Source organism: Mirounga angustirostris, unplaced genomic scaffold (assembly GCF_029215605.1).
Source record: "Mirounga angustirostris isolate CCGP_5_RB_7025 unplaced genomic scaffold, mMirAng1.0.hap1 SCAF_12, whole genome shotgun sequence".
Lineage (NCBI taxonomy): Eukaryota > Metazoa > Chordata > Mammalia > Carnivora > Phocidae > Mirounga > Mirounga angustirostris.
This window is the reverse complement of record NW_026991720.1, coordinates 37699189-37723376: the sequence shown is the minus strand read 5'-3', so window position 1 is coordinate 37723376 and position 24188 is coordinate 37699189. Positions and strand designations below refer to the sequence as shown.

Genomic DNA, 24188 nt, shown 5'->3' with positions numbered 1-24188 from the left:
CTTTATAATACACATAATGAGGTACAGGGATGAAGGCATGCTTTGTTCTTAAGCTTTAGCATTGTAAAAATTCATCTGAAAGATAGTGGATTTTAAATCTTCTTCCCCCCACGTTTCCAAAGTATACTTCACAGTTGATTTTTTCAATCAGCATCGTGACAGAACACAGAACTTGCCAGGCTGCTTCTGTGAGATGGCCAGAACTAAGCATCTCCTCCTTGGTACATCCACAGAGAAGTGCATATACTTATATTGTGTCAAATCTGTTGTACGGCATCCTTTGCTATCCACACCTTCGATAACTGCGAACTTGGTGAGTAGATACTGCATCTGATTTATTGCTGACTCTCCAGCATCGACAACAGTGCCTGCCAAAATGTAGTCGTTCAATAACGTTTCTTAAGTGATGAAAAACAGATGAAGCTAAGGAAAAAAGAACCTTTTGACCAAGGAAAAGGAAGCTTTTGCCCTAAAAGTTTCCACATATAATTATGTCTAGAAACAATTTCTATTTTTAGATTCAAGAAATATCAAGTTATAATGAGTATCCACAGGCATTAAAAATATTGTAAGATTTGAGAAGTCTTAAAATTTCTTTCTCTCAATATCCTAAACTGTCAAGTTTCATGCTGCTGGCCAGAGTATAATTGTACCTATATTGTATATTGTACATACATTGTATGTATACATATATTGTATGTATAATTTGAAACATAAAATGTTTTAGGACTTTGACTCTCTATCAGGCAAAATCTACCTGGGGAAGCCAATAAGAAAAGTGGAAGATACTGTGAAAAAAAATTCAAACAGCACAAAGGGCTGGGTTGAACGAAAATTCCACATCTTAAAATGCTTTTAAAACTTTTTTAAAAAGATCTTCCGAGCCACTCCCCCACACAAAAGCCTTAACTGTTAAGTTATATTCTGTCAATGAAAAATAATCTTTAATTTTTAAAGTTTTCACAAATCTTATGAGATTACAAATGAAAGCACAGTGACTGATGGAATAGGCCCTCAGCAAATATTTAGGGAAAGACAAATGAAAGAATGAATGAAAGAGTAGATAAATGATAAGTTCTAATGAGGGCTGACGTTGAACTTGTAGGACTCATTCGTTCAAGTCATTTAAAAGAAGCTTTACATAATACATTTCTCTGAGATGTCAGTTTTTATTCCTGGTAACGTGTCATTAACAATATCTTCTGACCTCTTATAATATTCAACTATTTTGCTTTAATATATAATAAAGGTTCAGTTGTGTTTAAAACTAAAAGAAGGTACAAAAAAGGCCTTCTAAAATATTTTGCATTAAAAAAAAAAAACCGAAAAGCAAATTGTTAATTATGAGTTGTTTCTTAGCTCCTAAGAATAGGACCATATATATGAATGTTCAGCCAAAAAAAGGGGAATCAGTTAATGATAATGCATACTATGTTAGTAACAATATACACTGTTAGTAACAATAGTTTATATGGCTTATTTACTATATTTTTTTTAAAGGTTTTTTATTTATTTGAGAGAGAGAAAGCATGTGCAGTGGGGAGGAGCAGAAGGAGAGGGAGAAGCAGACTCCCCCCTGAGCAAGGAGACCGATGCAGGACTCGATCCCAGGACCCCGGGATCATGACCTGAGCTGGAGGCAGACACTTAACCAACTGAGCCACCCAGGTGCCCCAATTATTTACTATATTTTAAGGAAGAAAAGTAGGATACTTTGCCTACATGTTATCTACTTTACATCCACCCATTCATAATATAATATTTATTGAAGACTTATGTTCCAGTTCCTATGCTAGGCTCCAGAGCAAGCAATGGTCCTAAAACTTTCAAAACTCAAATTGAAATACTGATTTTTTTGAAATACAATTTTCCTACTCTTATTTTAGAAGAAAAAAATTTCCCAGCATATTGATGGAGCATGGGAAATTATGGAAGTATATCAATAATTATGATATGCAAGTTTTCTAAGCTTGAAAATATTTTTTTTAAAGTTTATTATTTTTTTCAATGCATTCAAGAAGGAAAAGTGGGAGAGGGAAAGATGGGGGAGAGGTAGGATAAAAGTGAGAGGGTCCATGGTATTAATATTCACAAAAAATGAAAATAGGATTAAATTGGTCAATTTATTTTTAAGGGATATGATTAGCTTAATATTTTTAAAAATTTTTATACAGATACATATAAAAACAAGTGAAAATCTCTCCTAAAATCAATACCACCATTATAATTATTTAGCTCAAATCCCAAAATGGACAACAGCAGAAACCATTTTCTCAGCAGTAAAGCTAAAATGTGGCTTTAAAGAACAGCCATGTTTTTAAATCGTTGCCTATAAAGCGAACCGTTTTTCTGTTTTGCTAGTGAATGCTTTGTAGTACAACCGTGATATTTCTACTTTTTAACCATCAGACAATAAGAAAAAAATCTGTAAGAATCTGGGGGTGTATCTGTTTCTCTTTATTCTGTTCCAGCTGTGTTGCTTACTGGTAGTTACTTAGAAAGAAAAAAAACACCCATTTTCATCACTATTCCATATGCTATCGTCCAATACAAATTATAGAAAGACACATTGGTGAGTTATTATTTTGCACATATTTGTTTAATGACCCCTACGCTGGAGGTACTGGGCAGGGTACTAAACAACCAATCAAATGTGCTGACATAATCAAATCAATAGTAAATTGAACACAGACCCTAATAATATAATCTCATAATCTAGGGAGGGAATAATAATCGAATAATCTCATGTCTGATAAGAGGATAATCTAATAATCTAATGTCTAGTAATAATCTAATGTCTGATAATTTTATATTCAGTAAGGGGAAAAAAGAAATATAAAGAAATGATTAAGACACAGATGAGACGTGACCAAGAATGAATCCAGGAAAAGTCTCCAGGCACAGGGGCTTGGGGGCTAAAATTGTGCCTAGGGCCATGAGAGTCAAGAGGTCTGGTTCCTGTGATAATACAATTTTTACTAAAACAGTTATGTCAAATTATCATTTCTGATGACTATGGTAATTAAGAACGCTTATCTGACTTATCTTCTGATTCTATGTTCACAAGCAAATTGCAGATACATAATTTGTATTTCAAACTACATTTTTTTTTTTTTAATGAAGCTACAGCATTGATTGACCAGCAGATTCAGGGATTTGTATTCTCCTGACAGTCATATTTCTCATTGTAATGTACTGGCATTTTGGTTTCGTCCCTTGTGAGTTTGGTTAGTGTGAACCGCACACTAGTCACTTATTAGTAGATTGATAAAATTAATTTTCCAAACTTGAAAAGCCAAAGACCAAGGTAATGACAGCTCTGCTGAGAAATACCCTTTTGTTAAAATTATTTCATCTCATCTCTACATATGCATGCAGTGTGGATTATTAGAAAGAGATGCTAAGCCCAAAGACAAAACCTGGGTTCTACTGTCACCCCTCATTTATTAGCTGTGTGCCCCTCATTTATTAGCTGATGGGTCTCAAATACCCTTACATAAAAAAAGGGGGGGGATTAAAGTTACCTCTCAGCCAACCCCACAAGGTCATTATTAACATAAAATAAACAATGAATAAGAAAAGGCTTTGAAAACCATAAAGCACTAAGATATAAGATATTATTACTGCCTTACTATATTGCAAACAATCTATGCCAAAGAGTCCATTAGTGAAAGCATCATAATCATTTCCAAAGACATGAGGGAAAAAATCAATATTACAATGAAGAAAGGCAAAATTTCCACATCTTCCATTGTGCTTCTCTTACTGACAATTTATTCCTACAGATCTGGAGAAATAAAATTTGAACTTGCTCACTACTATCACAACTCTCCTTATTTTCAAAAGCTTCCAGAATAAATCTAGTTCAAATGTGGTTGTTCCTGGCATATGGCTATATAAATAATGAAATGAGGTCAGAAAAGAGTTTCTAATTAAACAAAGATATAAATTTAAGAAAAGAGAAGAATAATTTCAAACTCAAAAGTGGTATTATTAGGTTAATGCCCCCCCAAAAGAAGGTTTCATCTTAAATATTTCTAGTCCTCTGGTTAACATAGGGATATAGGCCTCTCTTTGCCCAACTGGAGGAAGTTGATTTAACTGATTAATTGGCAGAAGTTATGCTTTCTTAGTTCTCAACTGACTGATTTATGGGAACATGCAGAAATATATTTTGTACCTTGTACCTTAGGCTGTTTGTTCACTTTGGGAAGAAAGAGAAAGTAGATTTCTATTTTAGTTGTATTCAGGTATCCTTCCTATGTGCTCCCATATCCGCTGTACAGTGAATTGTAACCATCTGTTTACTTGTGCTTTTCCCTCCAAACTAAAAACTTAAGGAGGGAGGAGAACATGTCCAGGTCTTTTTTATCCTCTAGCTATTAACCCAGTAACTGGAACACAGAAGGTACTCATTAAATACTGACTGAATAAATTAAGGAATAAACTGCAGACATAATATTAGATTGACTCTTCTTTAAAGTCTAATGTTCCTTTGGATTATACTCAAGTTTAGTCTTTGGATTTTAGTAATATAGGCAACATGCATTCTGTGTAATAGATTTATGCAAGTTAAAGCAGCTGAATATTGAAATCAGTAAATTAAACAGATTGACTTGCTTAAATTATATGTAGAGAAGATGAACATATACATTTATTAATATAATTCATTTATCCTTTCATTCAAAACATTCCTGCAGAATCTACTACATTCTAATTACCATGCCCAGGAGCTGGGAATGGAAAGGCAGGCAGGCCTCAGGATCTCAAGGAGATGAATAGCTGGTGAGGCAGAGAATCAAGTAAATATTCTGACGGAGGTGTGTGCTAGGGCCATGGGATCACTGTGGAGGGCAGTCAGGTAGAGCGGGAGGGAAGGGCTTATACAGAAGGCTTCACGGAGAGGTGGTGCTTGAACTGAGGTTTGACAAAACAGTAGGAGTTAACTCACAACAAAGAACCAGGAATTCCAGGCAGAGAGAAGATGAGGTACCCAGAGCTCTGCTGACAGAGGGAAGGCTGCAGGCAGAGTGGCAGAAGATGAGGACAAACATACAGAAAGAGAAGAGAGACTGCAGATTGTGGAGGGTCCTATGGGCCAAGGATTTATCAGGGATCTTCAGTGAAGAAGGAACTGTATTAGATTCTCTCCTCAAGGGACTCAGAGTCTACTTAAAAGAGATTAGGAATGATAGCCAGAAGGTCCAGTTTAAAATAAAACAACAACAAAAAAGGACTCAGCCATAAAAAAATAATGGAATCTTGCCATTTGCAAACAACATGGATAGACCTAGAAGGTATTGTGCTAAGTGAAGTAAGTCACACAGAGAAAGACAGATATCATATGATTTCACTTATATGTGGAATCCAAAAAGCAGAACAAATGAACAACAAAAAAACACAAATAGACTCATAGGTACAGAGAATACACTGGTGGTTGCCGGAGGAGAGCGGAGTGGGGACATGGGTGAAATAAGTGAAAGGAATTAAGAGGTATGAACTTCCAGTTATAAAATCAGTAAGTCATAGAGACGAAAAGTACAGCATAAGGAATATAGTCAATAATACTGTAATAACTGAGTATGGCAACAGATGATAACTACACTTATGGTGAGCATTTTGTTATGTATATAACTGTTGAATCACTATTGTTGCATGCCTAAAATGAATATAATATTGTATGTCAACTATACATCAATTAAAAATAAAAAATTTTAATTAAAAAGTAGAATTTTAGATCAGCAAACAGATGAAGTAATGAAAAAAGAAAACACCCTTAATTCAAGATAATTAGTAGTTATCTGAACTTCATGATCCAGATTTTAGATAAAATTACAGTCTCAGGGCACCTGGCTGGCTCAGTCAGTAGAGCATGTGACTCCTGACCTTGGGTTTATGAGTTTGAGCCCCACATTGAGTGCAGAGATTACTTCAAAATAAAACCTTAAAAAAAAAAAAATTACATCCCTTAAAGGATGTGAGGAAAATTAGGTGTGACTTTGAGCTGTAAATTTTTTATGAATTTGAAAAACAATTTTTTTTTGCTTAAAAAAATGTTTCTCTCTCTCTCTGTAGAGACTACTTCTCCAAATATATTCATCCCTGTCCTTGAAACACCCATCTTATCTTAGAACGAGTCAACAGTATTTACAAAATGATCATTCAGCAGACCACTATTGCTGGGAGGCAAAAAGCCCCAGAATGAAGAGTCCAGGCTGGCTCCAGCTGTCCTGGACATTTGCAGGAAGAGCTCACCAGCAGTCCAACTGACGGAGTATATATCTAAAAGTAGTGTGGTATTTTAAAATACAGCACATATCAAAACTGCAACTTGATTTTGGATTGCTTATTTTTATGTGATAAAGACATCAGTATCCATTTAAAAGAAGGAATACTTAAGTGCCTGTTTTACTGATGTAATAAAGTTACTTTTTCACTGTTAGTGACTAATGGAATCTAAGTTATTTTCAGGGAAAAATAAAACAGTCAAACATTCATCTGAATTTCAGTAAAGAATGACAATATACAGGCACATCCATGGCAAGTTAGACAATCTCTTCCAAATACTGGAAATTTCAAGTCACTTCATATAAAGGAGACTATGGAAAGAAACATGAATGAAAATGGGAAATCCAGCTAAATACCACTACTTCTAGTTCATTTCATGAACATGAATTTGTTTCTAAATGTTGTCTCCTGGGAACCTGAGGAACCACAGGCTAAATCATTTGATTTTAACTGAACAGTATTATTTACTTATAAGCATTTAATTTTTCTCCTCTAAGTGAAAAAAGCAAGCCATCATCATTGAAAGGTTTTTCTTCTTTTTCCCTCTGACTAATTGTCAAAGAGAATGACAAATATAATAAACAAAATGACCAGGTATAAACAAGTAAAGATTGGTAATAACAGAAAAATTCTGGAAGCATATTCATTATGTTTAATATAACATCAGTCTTCTAAAGATTCAATTTCTCAGCCTGTCCAATGTGTGGGCCAAGGAGAGTCACAACAAGGACAGAGTCATCAAAACATACTGAATCAACTGTAAACAATATTATATGTAAGATAATCATAGTTAGTTAATGGATATTTAATTATGGTATTTTTTTCCTTTGGACTAATTCTTCTTCTCTTTTTTCTTTTATGTTCCACCGTATTACAGTCAGCATCATGCTGCTATTCCTGCAAGTACTGAACAAGCATGGGATTTGAATATTATACTCTTAAATAAATGAATTGCTCAATTTCCTGTGACCATCTATACATACTCCATCTTCAAAAAGTGTATCAGTATTCTATCATAAAGGAGATAGTGATCTTTTTTCCAATATGCATGACATTTCTGGACAAGACAAGTGGGGCACCGGCACTTATATCCATGAAGAAAAACTCTGCGGTTTTATGGCATTCATCATTTGACAAAGGCAACTATTTTCCTTATCAATCAACTCTTACTGAACTTCCTAGCAGTGACTGTGGAATCCTTAAGGGCCCATTAAATTTCTGAAGAAGAAAGCTAAGATGAAGGACATGCCACTCCGAATTCATGTGCTACTTGGCCTCGCTATCACTACACTACTAGTACAAGCTGTAGATAAAAAAACGGATTGCCCACAATTATGTACATGTGAAATCAGGCCTTGGTTTACACCCAGATCCATTTATATGGAAGCATCTACAGTGGATTGTAATGATTTAGGTCTTTTAAATTTCCCAGCCAGATTGCCTGCTGACACACAGATTCTGCTCCTACAGACTAACAATATTGCAAAAATTGAATACTCCATAGACTTTCCAGTAAACCTCACCGGCCTGGACTTATCTCAAAACAATTTATCTTCAGTCACCAATATTAATGTAAAAAAGATGCCTCAGCTTCTTTCTGTGTATTTAGAGGAAAACAAACTAACTGAGCTGCCTGAAAAATGTCTGTCTGGTCTGAGCAACTTACAAGAACTCTATATTAATCACAACTTGCTTTCTACAATTTCACCCGGAGCCTTTATTGGCCTACATAATCTTCTTCGACTTCATCTCAATTCAAATAGATTGCAGATGATCAACAGTAAGTGGTTTGACGCTCTTCCCAATCTGGAGATTCTTATGATTGGGGAAAATCCAATCATCAGAATCAAAGACATGAACTTTAAGCCGCTTATCAATCTCCGCAGCCTGGTTATAGCTGGTATAAACCTCACGGAAATACCAGATAATGCCTTGGTTGGACTTGAAAACTTAGAAAGCATCTCTTTTTATGACAACAGGCTTATTAAAGTGCCCCATGTTGCTCTCCAAAAAGCTATAAACCTCAAATTTTTGGATCTAAATAAAAATCCCATTAATAATATACGGAGGGGTGATTTCAGCAATATGCTACACTTAAAAGAGTTGGGAATAAATAATATGCCTGAGCTGATTTCCATCGACAGTCTTGCTGTGGATAACCTGCCAGATTTAAGAAAAATAGAAGCTACAAACAACCCACGGTTGTCTTACATTCACCCAAATGCATTTTTCAGACTACCCAAGCTGGAATCACTTATGCTCAACAGCAATGCCCTTAGTGCCCTTTACCATGGTACAATTGAGTCTCTGCCAAACCTCAAGGAGATCAGCATACACAGCAATCCCATCAGGTGTGATTGTGTCATCCGTTGGATTAATATGAACAAAACCAACATTCGATTTATGGAGCCAGACTCACTATTTTGCGTGGACCCACCTGAATTCCAAGGCCAAAATGTTCGGCAGGTGCATTTCAGGGAAATGATGGAAATCTGTCTCCCTCTTATAGCTCCTGAGAGCTTCCCTTCTAATCTGGATTTGGAAGCTGGGAGCTATGTTTCCTTGCACTGTAGAGCTACTGCAGAGCCACAGCCTGAAATCTACTGGATAACACCTTCTGGCCAAAAACTCTTACCTAATACTCTGAAAGACAAGTTCTACGTCCATTCGGAAGGCACACTAGATATAAGCGACATAACCCCAACAGAAGGGGGTCTGTATACTTGTATAGCAACGAACCTGGTTGGTGCAGACTTGAAGTCTGTTATGATCAAAGTGGATGGTTCTTTTCCCCGGGATAACAATGAATCCTTAAATATTAAAATAAAAGATGTTCAGGCCAATTCAGTTCTGGTGTCTTGGAAAGCAAGTTCTAAAATTCTCAAATCCAGTGTTAAGTGGACAGCCTTTGTCAAGACTGAAAATTCCCATGCTGCCCAAAGTGCTCGAATACCATCTGATGTCAAGGTATATAATCTTACTCATCTGAACCCATCAACTGAGTACAAAATTTGTATTGATATCCCCACCATCTATCAAAAAACCAGAAAACAATGTGTAAATGTCACCACAAAAGGTTTGGACCCTGATCGAAAGGAATATGAAAAGAGTAACACCACAACCTTTATGGCCTGCCTTGGAGGCTTTCTGGGGATTATTGGTGTGGTATGTCTTTTCAGTTGCCTCTCTCAAGACATGAACTGTGATGGTGGACATGGCTATATGAGGAATTACTTACAGAAACCAACCTTCACGTTCAGTGAGCTTTATCCTCCCCTAATCAACCTCTGGGAAACAGGCAAAGAAAAAAGTACAGCATTGGAAGTGAAAGCAACTGTTATAGGTGTGCCAACAAATACGTCCTAAAAACAACTAACTAAACCTACTTCAAAGAAAAGCTTAAGACTGCAGCTGTGCTTGAAAAATTAAAAAAAAAAAAAAAAAAAAAAAAAAAAACAGAAAAATGTTGCTTTCTAGAAAGAAGTTTAAGCTTCACCAATGCTGCTCCTGACCAAGGGAAATATGTACAAGTTCAGCATTTTAATTAACTGGCTTCAAAGGGTACTGTGGCAACCAAATAAAATAATTCCATTTTCTAGAACTTTCATGTAACTTTTATGTCTGGACTACAGTTAAAGTGGACAAAAACATTTCTGTATTTTTTTTAAGTATATAAGAGTAGTTGAACTGAGCAATATCTCCTCCTGTGTTGTATTACACATATTAGCCACGAGTTTTTGCAGTGACTAGGTAACTTGAATTGACACGTGGTGTAATAAAATGGACAAATTCTGTAGAGTAGACACAGTGAGTATGTGGGCCTCTTTTATAAGAAAAAAATACATTTTGGATTAAAATCAATTGCTTTTGTCTTGTTTTTGTTTCTAAATAAAGAATAATTTCTGGGAAATGTCATCTGACCAGGTATCATTTAAATGACATTTTTTAAAAGTGTTTTCCTATAATGAAATTTGGAATGCTAAGGCACTTTTATTGGGTTCTGTAATTACATTTTTATAATGCACAAAAATGAATTTAGAGCACTTTATCAGTATTGAAAGGCAATAACAACACTCTATTTAACCCTTTATTGACAGAAACAAATCCTCAAGGACATTATGTATTCACTTCAATATTTTCTTAACAAGAAGGTTTTAGAGTAGATTTAATTGGTAAGTACATGTAAATCCAGTATCTGAGGAACTGAAGGTTTTATTTTAATAATTAGTAGTAGCTCAAATGTAAGCTGCTTGCTTTGCAGAAAACATTGCCAATTTTTGGTAGGATTTATGATTTAGGTCTAATTTTCAAATCTCTGTGATTCTGAACACTTAATGTGCTTCACTGCAGTAATAAGCAAATAATCTAATAATTTTCTGTGTTGCAAATCTAACTACCAAACATGTTTCACATGAACCCAAAAGAGGGAGGTTTATATACTTGTATAGCAACTAACCTACTTGGTGATTTGAAGTCTGCTCTGATCAGATTGAATGGTTCTTTTCCTCAGGATAACAATGAATTTTAGAATTTTAGAAGACTAGGATTTTCCAAGATTAGGATTTTAAAATTTTACTTTAAACATATTGGATTACGAGTAGAATAAGTTTAGCATGTTCAATTTTATAAAATTATCGCTTTTATTTGGTTCACCCCCATATAAAAATGACATAATTTAGATAATCCCAAAATTTAATAAAAATTTGAGAGGAAAGTTTTGGTAATACAAGAAAAAGCTTCTAAGACTAATTTAGAGTAAAAGAGGGGCATCTGGGTGGCACAATCGATTGAGCATCTGATTCTTGGTTTCGGCTCAGGTCATGATCTCAGGGTCGTGAGATCAAGTCCCACATTGGCTCCAAAGTCAGTGCAGAGTCTGCTTAAGTTTCTCTCTCCCTCTGCCCCTCCCCACCACACACACGTTCTCCCTCCCTCTTTCTCTCTCTATCCCTATCTTTTTCTCTCAAATAAATAAATCTTTAAAAAAAATAGAGTAAACGAAAAAGATTAAGTGTAGTTCTCTATGATTATATTTAAGACACCTAAAAAACACAACTTAAAAAATGAGAATCAATGAAGTGCCAAAAAACATTACTAATTATTTAAAGAATCTAAAATAGGAAATATAAAGATCTCACTTGGAGAAAATAACCCAAAATCTTTTAGGGTTTTAAGTCATATTTCCAAACAAAAACCTACAGTCCTGCAAAATACATGTATTTGTGTACAAAAAAAATCATGAAACAATTAAAAAAAACCCATCTAAGATAATAAGCCATACCTTTTATAGGCAAATCACTTATCTCTACAAAGCTACAAGGCTTCCATGTTAATTGCTGCTATGCCTGTTCATAATCAAGTGTTTAACTTTTCTTACAATAGCATGCTGCATGTTATCAACATGTCACTGGCCTGTAAACATTTCCAGCACTGTAGTCATATCAACTTATTTGTTAATATAGACATTTGCTTTTATGGTAGCCTTGACAGTTTCTAATTAAATCCTGCTGTTTTTGACAATCTGGAAGGTAATTGTTATGAACTCTTTAAAACAAAAGGACAAACTGTGTTAATTTTAACACACCCAAAATATGAAACTTGCTAATTCAGTGTATTTCCCAAACACAAATTTTACAACCTGATGAATCACTATCACACAGAGGCTGACATTAGAATTTATCAGTAAGACATGCTAATACATCATGAGATGTTTCAGCACCACGGACAAAGCTTTTTAAAGCCAGGCCATTTATCAAAAATATAGGCGCTGAAATATGACCTATTAGGAGGCAGGTATTGCATAGGTCAGCAAAAACTTGCTCAGGTATCTTGTATGTTTCTTTTAAACCTATCTGCCTGAAGGACTATAACAAACATAGCATAGAGCTTAAAGTGCATTTCAAGCTACATTTTTCTTAGAGAAATTGTAGCAAATAAGCACTCTGAATAGTCACCTAACAGTGAACACTGAAATGAAGTATTTTTGTTACAGCCGAATAAATACAGATGCTCAAAGCAAATCATGATCCTACTTACTTGCTTAAAATTTAATCTAAATTGCAAGTGAGAGCAAAAAGACACTTGCTTCAATAACAAGAATGCATTTCATACTCCCTATGTTACCTTCTAAGCCTCACATAAAATTAAGCATTAGTCCAAGTACTCAAAGTATGTAACTTACAATTTGGTGATACTATACAGATGCAATGGCAAGCTTTCCCTATAAAAAATAGAACTCTAAAGTTTATACCACTGTGAATGTCAACTGATCCTCTCACCTTGTATGGAGAAAAACATTTTTCACAAAAATGACTTTAAAAGAATTATATATTTTCTAATTTATACTATATAATAAAATTCAAATTTTCTGAAAATAAGCATGTCTAGTTGAATACAAATAATGTATAAAAACAATGTGAAGCAAAATGTGTCATTGTCAGCAAAGCCAATCAACAATATGCTGCCAGTTATATGCTATTTTGCCTAGGAAAGAAATGAAATCCATTTATGGTACATATATCTATCTTTTGATACTTGTTTCCTTTCTTAAAATTTTATTCTAATTAGATAAAAAGTTTTTAAGCAAAATTACATATCAGAAAGCATAAGTTTAAAATTATAAATCCTTAGTCTATTTAACTATATTTTCTTTGGTTACTTTCAATAAATATTTACCACATGGCTATTACTCACTGGAAAAACAGAATGAACAGGACACATTTTTCACCATTAAGGGACTTATATTCTACTGGATTACATGCTGGTTATGTATCACTGCTTTCACAAGTATCTGTTAACTATGCTATCTAGAGGATTCTTCCCAGCATCAATCCATACTTTTACAGAAAACAATACTCAAAAAATCACAGAGATTTTTCTTGCTCTAAAAAGGTCTTACTTATTATATGTTGATATAAGAACTTAATTCAAATCTATTATTGATCTTAACACACACACACTAATACCAGCCTAATGCTATCCTTAAACTGGTTAAATCAAGAGGCATGTCTACTTACTATGAAGGAAAATCTTAAAATTTCATAGATTAGTCTTTTATGTGAAAAATCAGAAGTGATATGTAAGTAACAAATAAAGCCAATAATAAAAACAACTAAAAGTTTAAAAATATGTGTTTGCTAAAGAAAGGGAGAATTCCAATGAAATATCCTCACAGCTATCGCCAAGTATCAGAAAAAAAAAAAATCTCATTGTATATGTCACTATTAAACAACATCTTCAGCTTCATCCCAGTGTTGACAGTCTAGGAGATAGGGAATAATGAACAGTGATTAAATTGTGGCTACATTTTCTTTGATCCAATCTCAATCTCTCCCTCTCACTTCCTCCCTCTCCCCCCTCCTTCCCATAACAAATTATAACAAATAAGTAAAAGTTTTTTTAAAGTGTATATTTGCCAGATATGTTTACTATATTGAACATCCCAAATGGTCATAAACTACCATGATCTTCTCTTCTACCACCTTCTCAGATGGTAATATTCTCACCCTTAGTTCTACAACCCGTACTTTATATCATTTTACCCTGACTAATGCATTGTTAACTAGGTCGTTGCTTGGGATCATGGCAATATTGTAGTGGAATGAAAGAACCATGCCTAGAATCAAAATGCTATAATCAGCACCATGGAGCTCAGGAAAAAGAAACTAATTGGGGTTTCAATACAATAGGGGCTGCTTTTGTGTGTTCATTTGTAAAGTGAGGACTCTATTATTAAGGGTGACCACTACTTTGATTTATCTTATTCCTCTGAAGCAAATGAAAAATAAAAACACTATTTATACACAGGAATAAAATGACAAAATCGGAGTTCATTCTGAAAGTCATAATACATATAGCCAATCCTAAGAAAAATAATTAAAAGATCAATGTTTTAAAAAGAATATTCCAGTGAAATATAGATTATTTCCAAAATCTGGCTTAAACATTTTATTAATGACATCACAGAGCTGCTCTTAAATTGACTAGTAAGCATTCAGTATGCTCAGGTAAGAAGATCATATGAAATAGAACACAATTCCTTTTTATTCCTAGTGAAAATAGACAAGCCCAGAGATTTGAATTTACTATTCTGGTTCACTTTACATGCACATCAGAGGGCTCTTAAAGCTATGTTTGAAATAAGCCATATAGTTAATACCAACTAAGGGGTTAGATACATCAGAGATATATCAATACAACTTTCTCTTAAGAGAACTGAGGTATTCAAATAAGTAATAAATTCAAATATCATATATGATTTCAAAATTATTGTAGAGTGGCCCAAAGTAACAACGCATAATACAGAGAGTTATGGTTGGCCTTGGCAAGCCTTTCAGGAGAGTGAACTATAATGGAATTTGAAGACCTCATGGTACTTTCTGTGCTTATATTTGTCTTTTCTGACTCTAATATATCATCAAAAAACTAATAGTACTATGTGACCAATGTAAGGAAAATCCAGTTTCTCATTAAAACATATGGTTCAGTGTCTGAAGTTATTGATTCAAAATCCAATTGCAATATCCACTTATAATGGATACTTATGGACACTGGACAAATAATAGAGTAAGCTTGGGACACAAATTGACCATCCTAATCCTAGCATTGAGAGAATGAAAGTATTAAAAAAAACAAACAACAACAACAACAAAAAACCTCCCTGTCATTTGTGGTACCAGACTCAGGGCTGGTAAAGAGAAACAGTTCTTAAACCATGAGAGTTACCAATATTAAAGCAATATGGTCAAACACACCACAGGAGTTCTTCAAAAGATACTTTATAAAGATGAAATGTATTATTAGAATTCAGATCAAAGTCAGGCACCTCTGGTAAACATTCTTTTCATAATAGTTGCAGACACAAGTCACATACTCAATGAAGAACATAAAAACATGTCTCCAAAAGAACTTTAAGCCTTCTAGGATTCCCTTCCCTGTTTACGAGTGAGTTAATCAATAAACCAACATTCCAGTATATAATTTTCATATTAAATTATTTATTTTATCAGAGCTTAAAAGACATTTACAAACAATGCATCAATTTATATAATTACATGATTTTAACTACCCAATTCAAACCATTAAGCTTAAAAATAAAAATCCTTCAAATGATGGATATGATACAGAAAAGGTATAAACATAGAAGGAAAGAAAACATTCATTTCTTTCTACTAACGAAATCTTTATCTATAAAAATATATAAGAATTAATAGATTGCACTGAAAAAAGGAACGACACCAAAACAATTGTGTGAGGGTAAGGGTAGTTAGGTTTTCTGTCCAACAGATTATGTGTGTCTTCAGTTCAGGCTCAGTCCTGAAGTGACAATATGATCCTTGTGATATTTTCCCGGCACACAAAATGCATAGCAATTAATAAATACATTATGAGCATATTATTATATTTGAATAAATATGCATTAATATATACTCGAGTAGCAAGATAAAAATTAGGAAGAAGAGAAACATTTACTAAATCCTGAGCATATGCCCAACTAACAATTTGCTATGGTCTTAAGAAATCCACTCCAGATCTAAAGGAGAAGGGGTGTGGGAAATTGAACATTTACCATCTTAGTATGTCAGGCATACTGATGAATGTGCTTACTCCCTCTCTCTCTCTCTTTATGTATATATATGAATATGTATGTGTATATATATTTATACACACATATTTTTAATTAATTCAATTTTCATGAAATTGCCAGGAGTATAGTATTCACATTCCCATTTCACAGATCAGTCTCAGAGAAGTTAAGTAATTTTCTGTCCCAAGACAACAATAATAATAAAAACAAAGCAAAAAACCAAAAGATACAACATCATGAGAAATAATAACAATCAGGTACTTTTTTAAGCATGCATAACCCACAAAAAATAACTGAGGGGTAATATTTTGGGGGAGGGAACAATTCACCAACAATATGCCAGATTTATTAATTGTGCCTATTATTTTCTATCTATCTCCATCAACATGTTTCTTTATAATATCCTTATCTCAGTTTGCATGAGGAATTGGAGATAAAGCACCAGTATTTGTCAACTTCCAGTTATTACTTGCTAAAGACCGAACAGTGAGTACTAGTTTATTAACAACAAAAACCCGCACATATTCTTACAAATAAAACTTTTAAAATAAGTATATTCACTAAGTACTCACTGGGTGCAAAGCACTTCTAGGGACTTTTAAAAGACTTTTCTGTGATTATTTCCATGCATCCATTTCACAGTCCCAATGTATAAAGCTTTTGTTTTTCAATCCCATCACAGAAAAATACAAAATGGTCAATGACCTGTTTAATCTGCTTTCTGACTCCCAGATTATAATATCATACACAGTAACTCCGACCTTAGAAGGAGAATCCTGCTTAAAAAGTAAGAATTGAGGGCGCCTGAGTGGTTCAGTTGGTGGAGTGTCTGCCTGATCAGAGTCCCACATCAGGCTCCTTGCTCAGCGGGGAGTCTGCTTCTCCCTCTACTGCTCCCCACCCCCATGATCTCTCTCTCTCTCAAATAAATAAATACAATCTTAAAAAAAAAAAAAAGGTAAGGACTGAGGGGGAGTAATAGAGCACCACCATCACCATCTTAGAGAGTCAGCAGTCAGTGTGCTCTGACAGAGTTGATCTTTGTTGGATCACTTGTCTTGTGTTATAAACCTTGGCTTCTGAGGAGTTCCAATTTATGAAATGGAATTTGTGAATTGGGTTTGAGGAGTTCTAATAAATGAATTTTGTTCTAGGAGAACTAAATCATTTAATAGAGGTTAGATGACACGGATAATGGTTGATAAATGGGGTAACAAAAATATTAAATAAAAACTTAACACCATCAAACTTATCCATGATTAAAACCTACAGATGCCCATCTAGGAAGTTCATCATCTATACTTCCCAGCAGAAGAAGCGAGGTGGTTCAGTAAAACAAACACTTCCACAGGTTAATGAACTTGTATGAAATTAAACTGGCATGCAAAAATAGTTTTATGTGTAAAGAAGTTTTTCAGTATTCAGTGAATACTAAATTTTGCTTGCAAATATTTGAAAGTCACTATGCTAAACCATGTTCTAATTCCAAATGATATGCCCCCACTTTGGCTATTTTGTAATGAATCATTGGTTTGGTAGAACCCCTTCTGAGGAATGAGATTTGGAAAATAACAGCAGCAAAATTTTTAAGCAGAAAAGCAAGAAGTGGCCCATGTTTTCATTCATATATGAATCTTATCCATGCATTCTTCATTTAGTGAGGATCTACTAAGTGCTAGCCACAATATTAACTACTAGAGAATCTATGTCTGTGATAGACAAATTCCTTGACATGATAATATTTATCATCTACAGGCAGGTAACAACAAATGAATCTAGTAATTGCAATACAGGTTAATAAAAATATGGTAGGCATGGGGATAGCTTACACATATTTGGGGATACATGTTTTATAAGGGGGCCCAGAAAGGGTTCTAACAACTCAGACTATCTTTACACAAATTCTCAATTAATGAGCAAAGAAATGCAGAGAGCAGGCTAGGGGCAGTGTGAAAGTGACAATATGCAGAAGAATTTGAATAGCATCAGGGTACTGAAAATTTGAATAGCATCAGGGTACTTCAGAACTGAAAGTTCTACAGAAGGAAATAGCTGGAGCTGGTCTTCAGAAAGAAAAATGGAAAGATGGGTAAAAAAATCAAACTTAATTTGTTGCTAACAAATAGTTTGGTGGACACTGATATCCAAGGGAAAATGACAAGGTCAAATTTAAAACACTAGGACTAACTGATAAGGCTACAAATACTAGTTATCCATCTTTCATCCTGTCTGCCTCTGTAGCCATGCCCATGCTATCACTAGTCCTCCATAGCTGAAAATATGAGAACTGGGAAATGAAAAAGGAAATAGATATAAGCACACTTTATACACTACCCTCTCAGGCAGGCCTTCCCTAATCTGAAACACACAAACAGTCAACACCCTCACAAGCATACACTTGGGTGCATACTCTTCATTACAGGATTAGCAGAGTCCATTATTTGCAATTTATTCTCATTTCAGATTTTTTTAAATACATCTCCCACAAAACCAACAGAGGACCAAAAATGTTACTGCAGCTCTCCACTCTCTCCCCAAAAGGCAGGTAAATGAAAGAGACTGTAGGTATTTTGAGAAGTTTTATACATAAAAACCCAAATATGATATAAAATTAAAGTCTATGTCTTTGAATTTAAGACTGATCTAGTTCCATTTTCATTGCCAATTGTATTTCTCTTTCAGAAATTTCACGAATATGTGACATAGACTTTAATAAGTACGAGTATAAAAATAGACATAGGAAAACCAGGGGGGGAAAATAGTGTATCTCATTTATTTGGACCATGTCTTCTGCAAGACCAGACACAGTTCTAAAGAGATCTCACAGGTATCACTTTCCTCAGATAATAGAAAAAAATTGTCCTGTCTTGTATGTTTCTAAGTGAGACCCTGAACTCCAAATAACTTAAAATAGGAAAGAGTATTTGTAGAAATATTGACTCACACAAATCAGACACTCATTCTAGATTTTCTCTACTTTCTCACCACTGTACTCTCTGAAGAAGAAAGGTTTTATCAAATTGTCTAATATAAGTACAATATAGGTTTTCAGAGTAAAGAAGTACATTGAAGCACAATAATTTAAGGTTCGATTTTGAAGATGTACTTAAAAATTAACAGAGGAGATATGCATTAAAAGACATAATAAACATAACAGAACATAATATAAGAGATAAACATTAGCATAAACATTTGTAGATACTCCTGCTATTAAATTTTCTCAGAAGTGTTTTTGAGAGAAATGTGATACGTAGACTATTAAATTAGTTATTTTTCAATTCTTCAATATCTTGTTTGAATATGCTGGAGATTTTCACCTGAAACCATGGGGGCAATTCCAAACAGAAAATAAATTGGGTAGAAGCACTTCTACTCTCCCAAGATATTTAAAATGCCAGTGTCTGAGTGTGCCCAGAGAGATTGCTATAGGATCCTGCTGCAGCTGCTAATTTGTAGGGAAGAAGCCAACTCACATGGCAGATGTATCTGTTTCCAGTACCTGTTTCAGATACTAGGGCCAGGGAGCTTTTAGACGAAATGACTACTAAGTAAGTGTAATGACAGAGTGGCCTTTATTTTCTGATAAGAGTAACTCTCCCCCAGGACTAGCCTCGGTAGTCAGGTCTGCTGGTTCTCAGAGTGAATACTCAAAACACCAGGTAAGAATATGCGTGTCATATTCAACCTGTCGTGCCAGTCTTGAAACCACAATTTAAGTTTGAACTTCACAGAAGCCAGAAGATCTAAAATACTGGAAAGTCTGGGATCAGTAGCCCTAGGCTTCGGAACCAAAGTGAAAATCTTAAACTTATAAGGATGTTATAAAATTTTACTGATTACACATCTGTAAAGCACGTCTGAAGGTATAAGACACTTTCATACACGTTATAGCTGGCATTTGAATATATTACCCATAACTACTCTGTGATGTCAGAAAAACTATGCTAACCTACCTTGATGAATTATTGGTCACGGGGAAGGAGGTATCAGATAAAATTAGCATCAAATTTTCAAACCCGCTGAATCTTTCCACTGCTCCAAAGTGAGCACTATCAAATATCTATGGATGCTTTTCCCAGTAGCAAAAGGCTTATCAATAAAGATAAGCTGTATTGAGAAAAGACAACCCTATGATCTTTAAATAATCTGGCTTCAGAAAGGAGCTTTTATATTAAAGCTCTGCTAAAGTTCTCCTTGACTTAAAATCCCAAGCTTATCACCAGGATGTCACATTATTCTTTTAAAATATAATATTTTTAAAACATAATTGCATATTATCTTAACATATTTTATAATACATAATTATATAATATCAAGAAACTACAGAAAAGAGAGCCTCACATTCTCCATGTCTGCCATATACTTGTAAAAGCCTGCCATTTTGCCTTCCACAGTCTGTATTAAGTGACTCTACAACCTTCACTCTTAGTCCAGGCTAGAGCTGCCCAGACTTTAAAAGTGGCAAAGACGTCCAATCTCAGAATGAAAGAAGACTTCAGTGCTCACCCCATCACTTCACCAAGCCCCCAGGTCCCCCAGCAACACGGTTAACAGATGTTACCATCCTCTACTAGATCAGTCCCTTATAGGTCAGCCTATTACATTTTTTAAAACTCTGAGAGTAAACAGATTGTTCCTCTCATGTTAAACTGAGCATTTCCTTCTTTCTAATCCACACCAGTTTTATTTTAGGAAACAAAAAGAGAAAAGAATACATGTAATGTATGTACCACAGGGCAACCCTACAATTCCACTATGCCATCATGCCCCTATGTCTTTGCTCCACACTGAAGAAATCCATGTCCTTAACGTAATTCAGATCACTCTTCTCTGGAAATGATCCAAGTCATTAAAGTCTCAAAATATAGGCCTAGAAAGAGAATGCAACCCTCCAGGTGTGCTAAACTCTTAATCTCTTTATTTGGTTGGGGAGCAATGTTAATCAAATTCTTTCACTATTTTCTTTTCTTTTTTTAAAAAGATTTTATTTATTTATTTAACAGAGAGAGACATAGCGAGAGAGGGAACACAAGCAGGGGGAGTGGGAGAGGGAGAAGCAGGCTTCCCGCGGAGCAGGGAGCCCGATGCGGGGCTCGATCCCAGGACCCTGGGATCATGACCTGAGCTGAAGGCAGACGCTTAATGACTGAGCCACCCAGGCGCCCCTCTTTCACTATTTTCAAGTGAAAAGCCAACTCTAGGCAGACGAGGTTCATTATACTTGATGCCAAATGTTGTGGTTAGCAACATAACCAATATCATCATCACCAGGACTTAATAAATGCTAAGTCCTAGAATACATATAAATTCCTTTAACCTCTATGAGGAAGATTCTAACAATAGTATATTTTATATTACAGGTGAGAAATTTTAGGTTTAGAAAGTTTAAGTAACTTACCAAAACTTCACAAGTTAGTTTTTATGGGCCGTGATGAAAGGGATTTGGACTCTGTATGAAAGTAAATTGGTTGGTTGTTAGCTTACTGAAACCTACAGTAAACCTTGGGATTTATCATATGAACGAATATGACCTCTTAGGTAAAGGTCATTCAGCAGGCAGTAGGAATGGGTCTTAGGGCACCTTAATTAGCCTCAGAAGTTATCATTACAGCAGAGAATTAAGAATCTCCACAGTTAGCAATCATATCTCCTTGACTATGTGCTTTCAAAAGTAGAGCCTGACTCAAACTAAGAACAAGAAAAGATAAGCAGAGCAATCTTTGACACCAAATCATTAGAGAAATCCATACAGCTACAAGGCTTTCAGTAACAACCAGAAAGACAACCCCAGCTACTCAAAAAGAAAACTAATAAAAGGTGTCCCCATATATCCTGGTTATTTTATAATTTAACTTAATGACAGTAGTCAATCCTCTCCATGAGTTAATAAGATGCCAAGTAGAGAGTACAGATTGGAATAACTAAAGCTTGTTTTCATTTAGCTACTTGGCTTCTGAACTTGTTTTAAACTGTACACCACATTCAAATAAATACGATTGCAACACACACACACAATTTAAGTTTCATGAAAAAGAATTTTATCCTACTCTGGGCAATGTAAACTGATAATATCTATTCTATTCTAGTTTTTTTTTTTTTTTTTAATGCTGGATGATCTATTAATTGATTTCATTAACTACTAGTAAGTCAGAATCTGCAATTTGGAAAACACTGAGCACCTACTAGTACACCCACAGTCAGAAAGAAAGTGCGTGGGGTGCCTGGGTGGCTCAGTCGGTTAAGCGGCTGACTTCGGCTCAGGTCATGATCCCAGGGTACTGTGATCGAGCCCCGCATCGGGCTCCCTGCTCAGCGGAGAGCCTGCTTCTCCCTCTCCCTCTGTCTGCCGCTCTGCCTACTTGTGCCCTCTCTCTCTCTCTCTGTGAAAGAAAGAAAGAAAGAAAGAAAGAAAGAAAGAAAGAAAGAAAGAAAGAAAGAAAGAAAGAAAGAAAGAAAGAAAGAAAGAAAGAAAGAAAGAAAGAAAGAAAGAAAGAAAGAAAGAAAGAAAGAAAGAAAGAAAGAAAGAAAGAAAGAAAGAAAGAAAGAAAGAAAGAAAGAAAGAAAGAAAGAAAGAAAGAAAGAAAGAAAGAAAGAAAGAAAGAAAGAAAGAAAGAAAGAAAGAAAGAAAAGAAAAGAAAAGAAAAGAAAGCAAGCGTGAGTCAAGAAATGACTACGGAAGTGCCATTTCACTCCTCACTTTTGTCTGCATCAGTTCAAAGCTTAATACTGTTTCTCTTCACTCCAGGAGAAAAAGGGAAAGTAAAAGAGAAGAAAAGATGACAATAGCAAGTGCTAAAATGGTCCTACGTGAAGGAATAGAAGAAGGTGAGCATGTCACGTATACACTGAGGCTTGGGAGAGTTGCATAATGTGCCCAAAAGGAAGGGTTGGGACTAAAACCCTAATCTGTATGACTCCAAAGTTCTTAATTTTTCAGAGGTTAGAGAATGGACTACAGGAATACAATTAATATCTCTAAAATGCATCTATCTAAATAGATACCATATTAAAAACCTCTCAAAGGAGAGAAAAAAAATCTTAAAATAATTAAATCAGTAAATTTTCAGATAAACTCCTTATAGATTTCTAAGCAAGAACATCCACTAGTAGATTCCATGGCTTTCAACTAGGAATGTTTTCCTGAGTTTCATTTAAAGAAAGGAGCAATGAATAAGCTGCCATAAGAAAGTAACTCACAGCCTTCTTCCCTATGTCTCTGTGCCTCTGTCCCCAAATCTCCCTCTGCTCTCTCTTACAAAGGCACCCGTCATTGGACTAATTCTAGTATGACCTCAAAAAAAACATAAAAAACAAAAAACAAATAACAAAAAAAAAAACCCTGCAAAGACACTACTTCAAAATAAGGTCACATTCACAGGTACTGGGGTTAGGACTTGACTGTGTCTTTTCTGGGGACACAATTCAACCCACTACCAGAAGAAAGAAATGCATAAATCTAGGATGTCAACTATAGTGTTCTAGTCAACTTGGAATATTGTGAAGATACGGTGGCTCAGTTCAAGTTCTAGTAGCAGCAGAGTATGGGTGGAACAGTGTCAAACTCCCTCCAACTCAGTTCTTTGATAATATTTATAATGGTATAACAGAAATGCAAACAAACATACAGTAAAATTAATTTTCAAGAAGAATTCATTCTATATTCAATTTATACTAATTATCATGCTGGAAGAGCCATTTAGATGCCTTAGGAAAAAAAAATTTTTCTGTTTGAAGAATTTCTTTTTTTTTTTTTTAAGATTTTATTTATTTATTTGAGAGAGAGAGAGAGCATGAGAGGGGGGAGGGTCAGAGGGAGAAGCAGACTCCCCACTGAGCAGGGAGCCCAATGCGGGATTCGATCCTGGGAGTCCAGGATCATGACCTGAGCCAAAGGCAGTCGCTTAACCAACTGAGCCACCCAGGCGCCCTGAAGTTAAGAATTTCTTAATCAGTGTTTATTTAGTTGCTTTTGATTCATTTCGCCATTTCCTAATCATTGCAAAAAAAGATGTTAAGCCAAAATTACAATTTTCCATTATGCAAAACAAAACTTACACAGAACACTGGCATATTGCTTTATATACTTAAGAAGATCAATTTTTTCTATTTCACACTTTCAGACCACATTGCTTAAAGTAAGAAAAGGCAAATGTAATCAAGCTTGATAAGCCAAGAAGCCAAGCAAATGATAGGAAAAAAATAATTTGATTTGAAGGGTAAAGACATTAAATTACCACCTCAATGCTATGAATGATAAAAAGCAGAGAGTCAAAAGCAGTTCAGTTTTCTTAAAACCAAGTCCTATTTCAACAGT

General features: G+C 34.9%; 2 protein-coding genes across 7 annotated transcripts in view; one reads left to right on the top strand and one right to left on the bottom strand.

The window, feature by feature from the left end:
* The window catches only part of LRRN3 (leucine rich repeat neuronal 3), a 35887-nt gene extending 25698 nt beyond the window's left edge, over positions 1–10189 (top strand). Inside the window, exon 2 of the mRNA XM_045864396.3 lies at positions 7166–10189. Coding sequence (XP_045720352.1) covers positions 7525–9654 — 2130 coding nt within the window. The 5' untranslated portion in view covers positions 7166–7524 and the 3' untranslated portion in view covers positions 9655–10189. The remainder of the gene's footprint in view (positions 1–7165) is intronic.
* IMMP2L (inner mitochondrial membrane peptidase subunit 2) overlaps positions 1–24188 on the bottom strand; it is an 889807-nt gene that overhangs the window by 464030 nt on the left and 401589 nt on the right. The window lies entirely within an intron of this gene.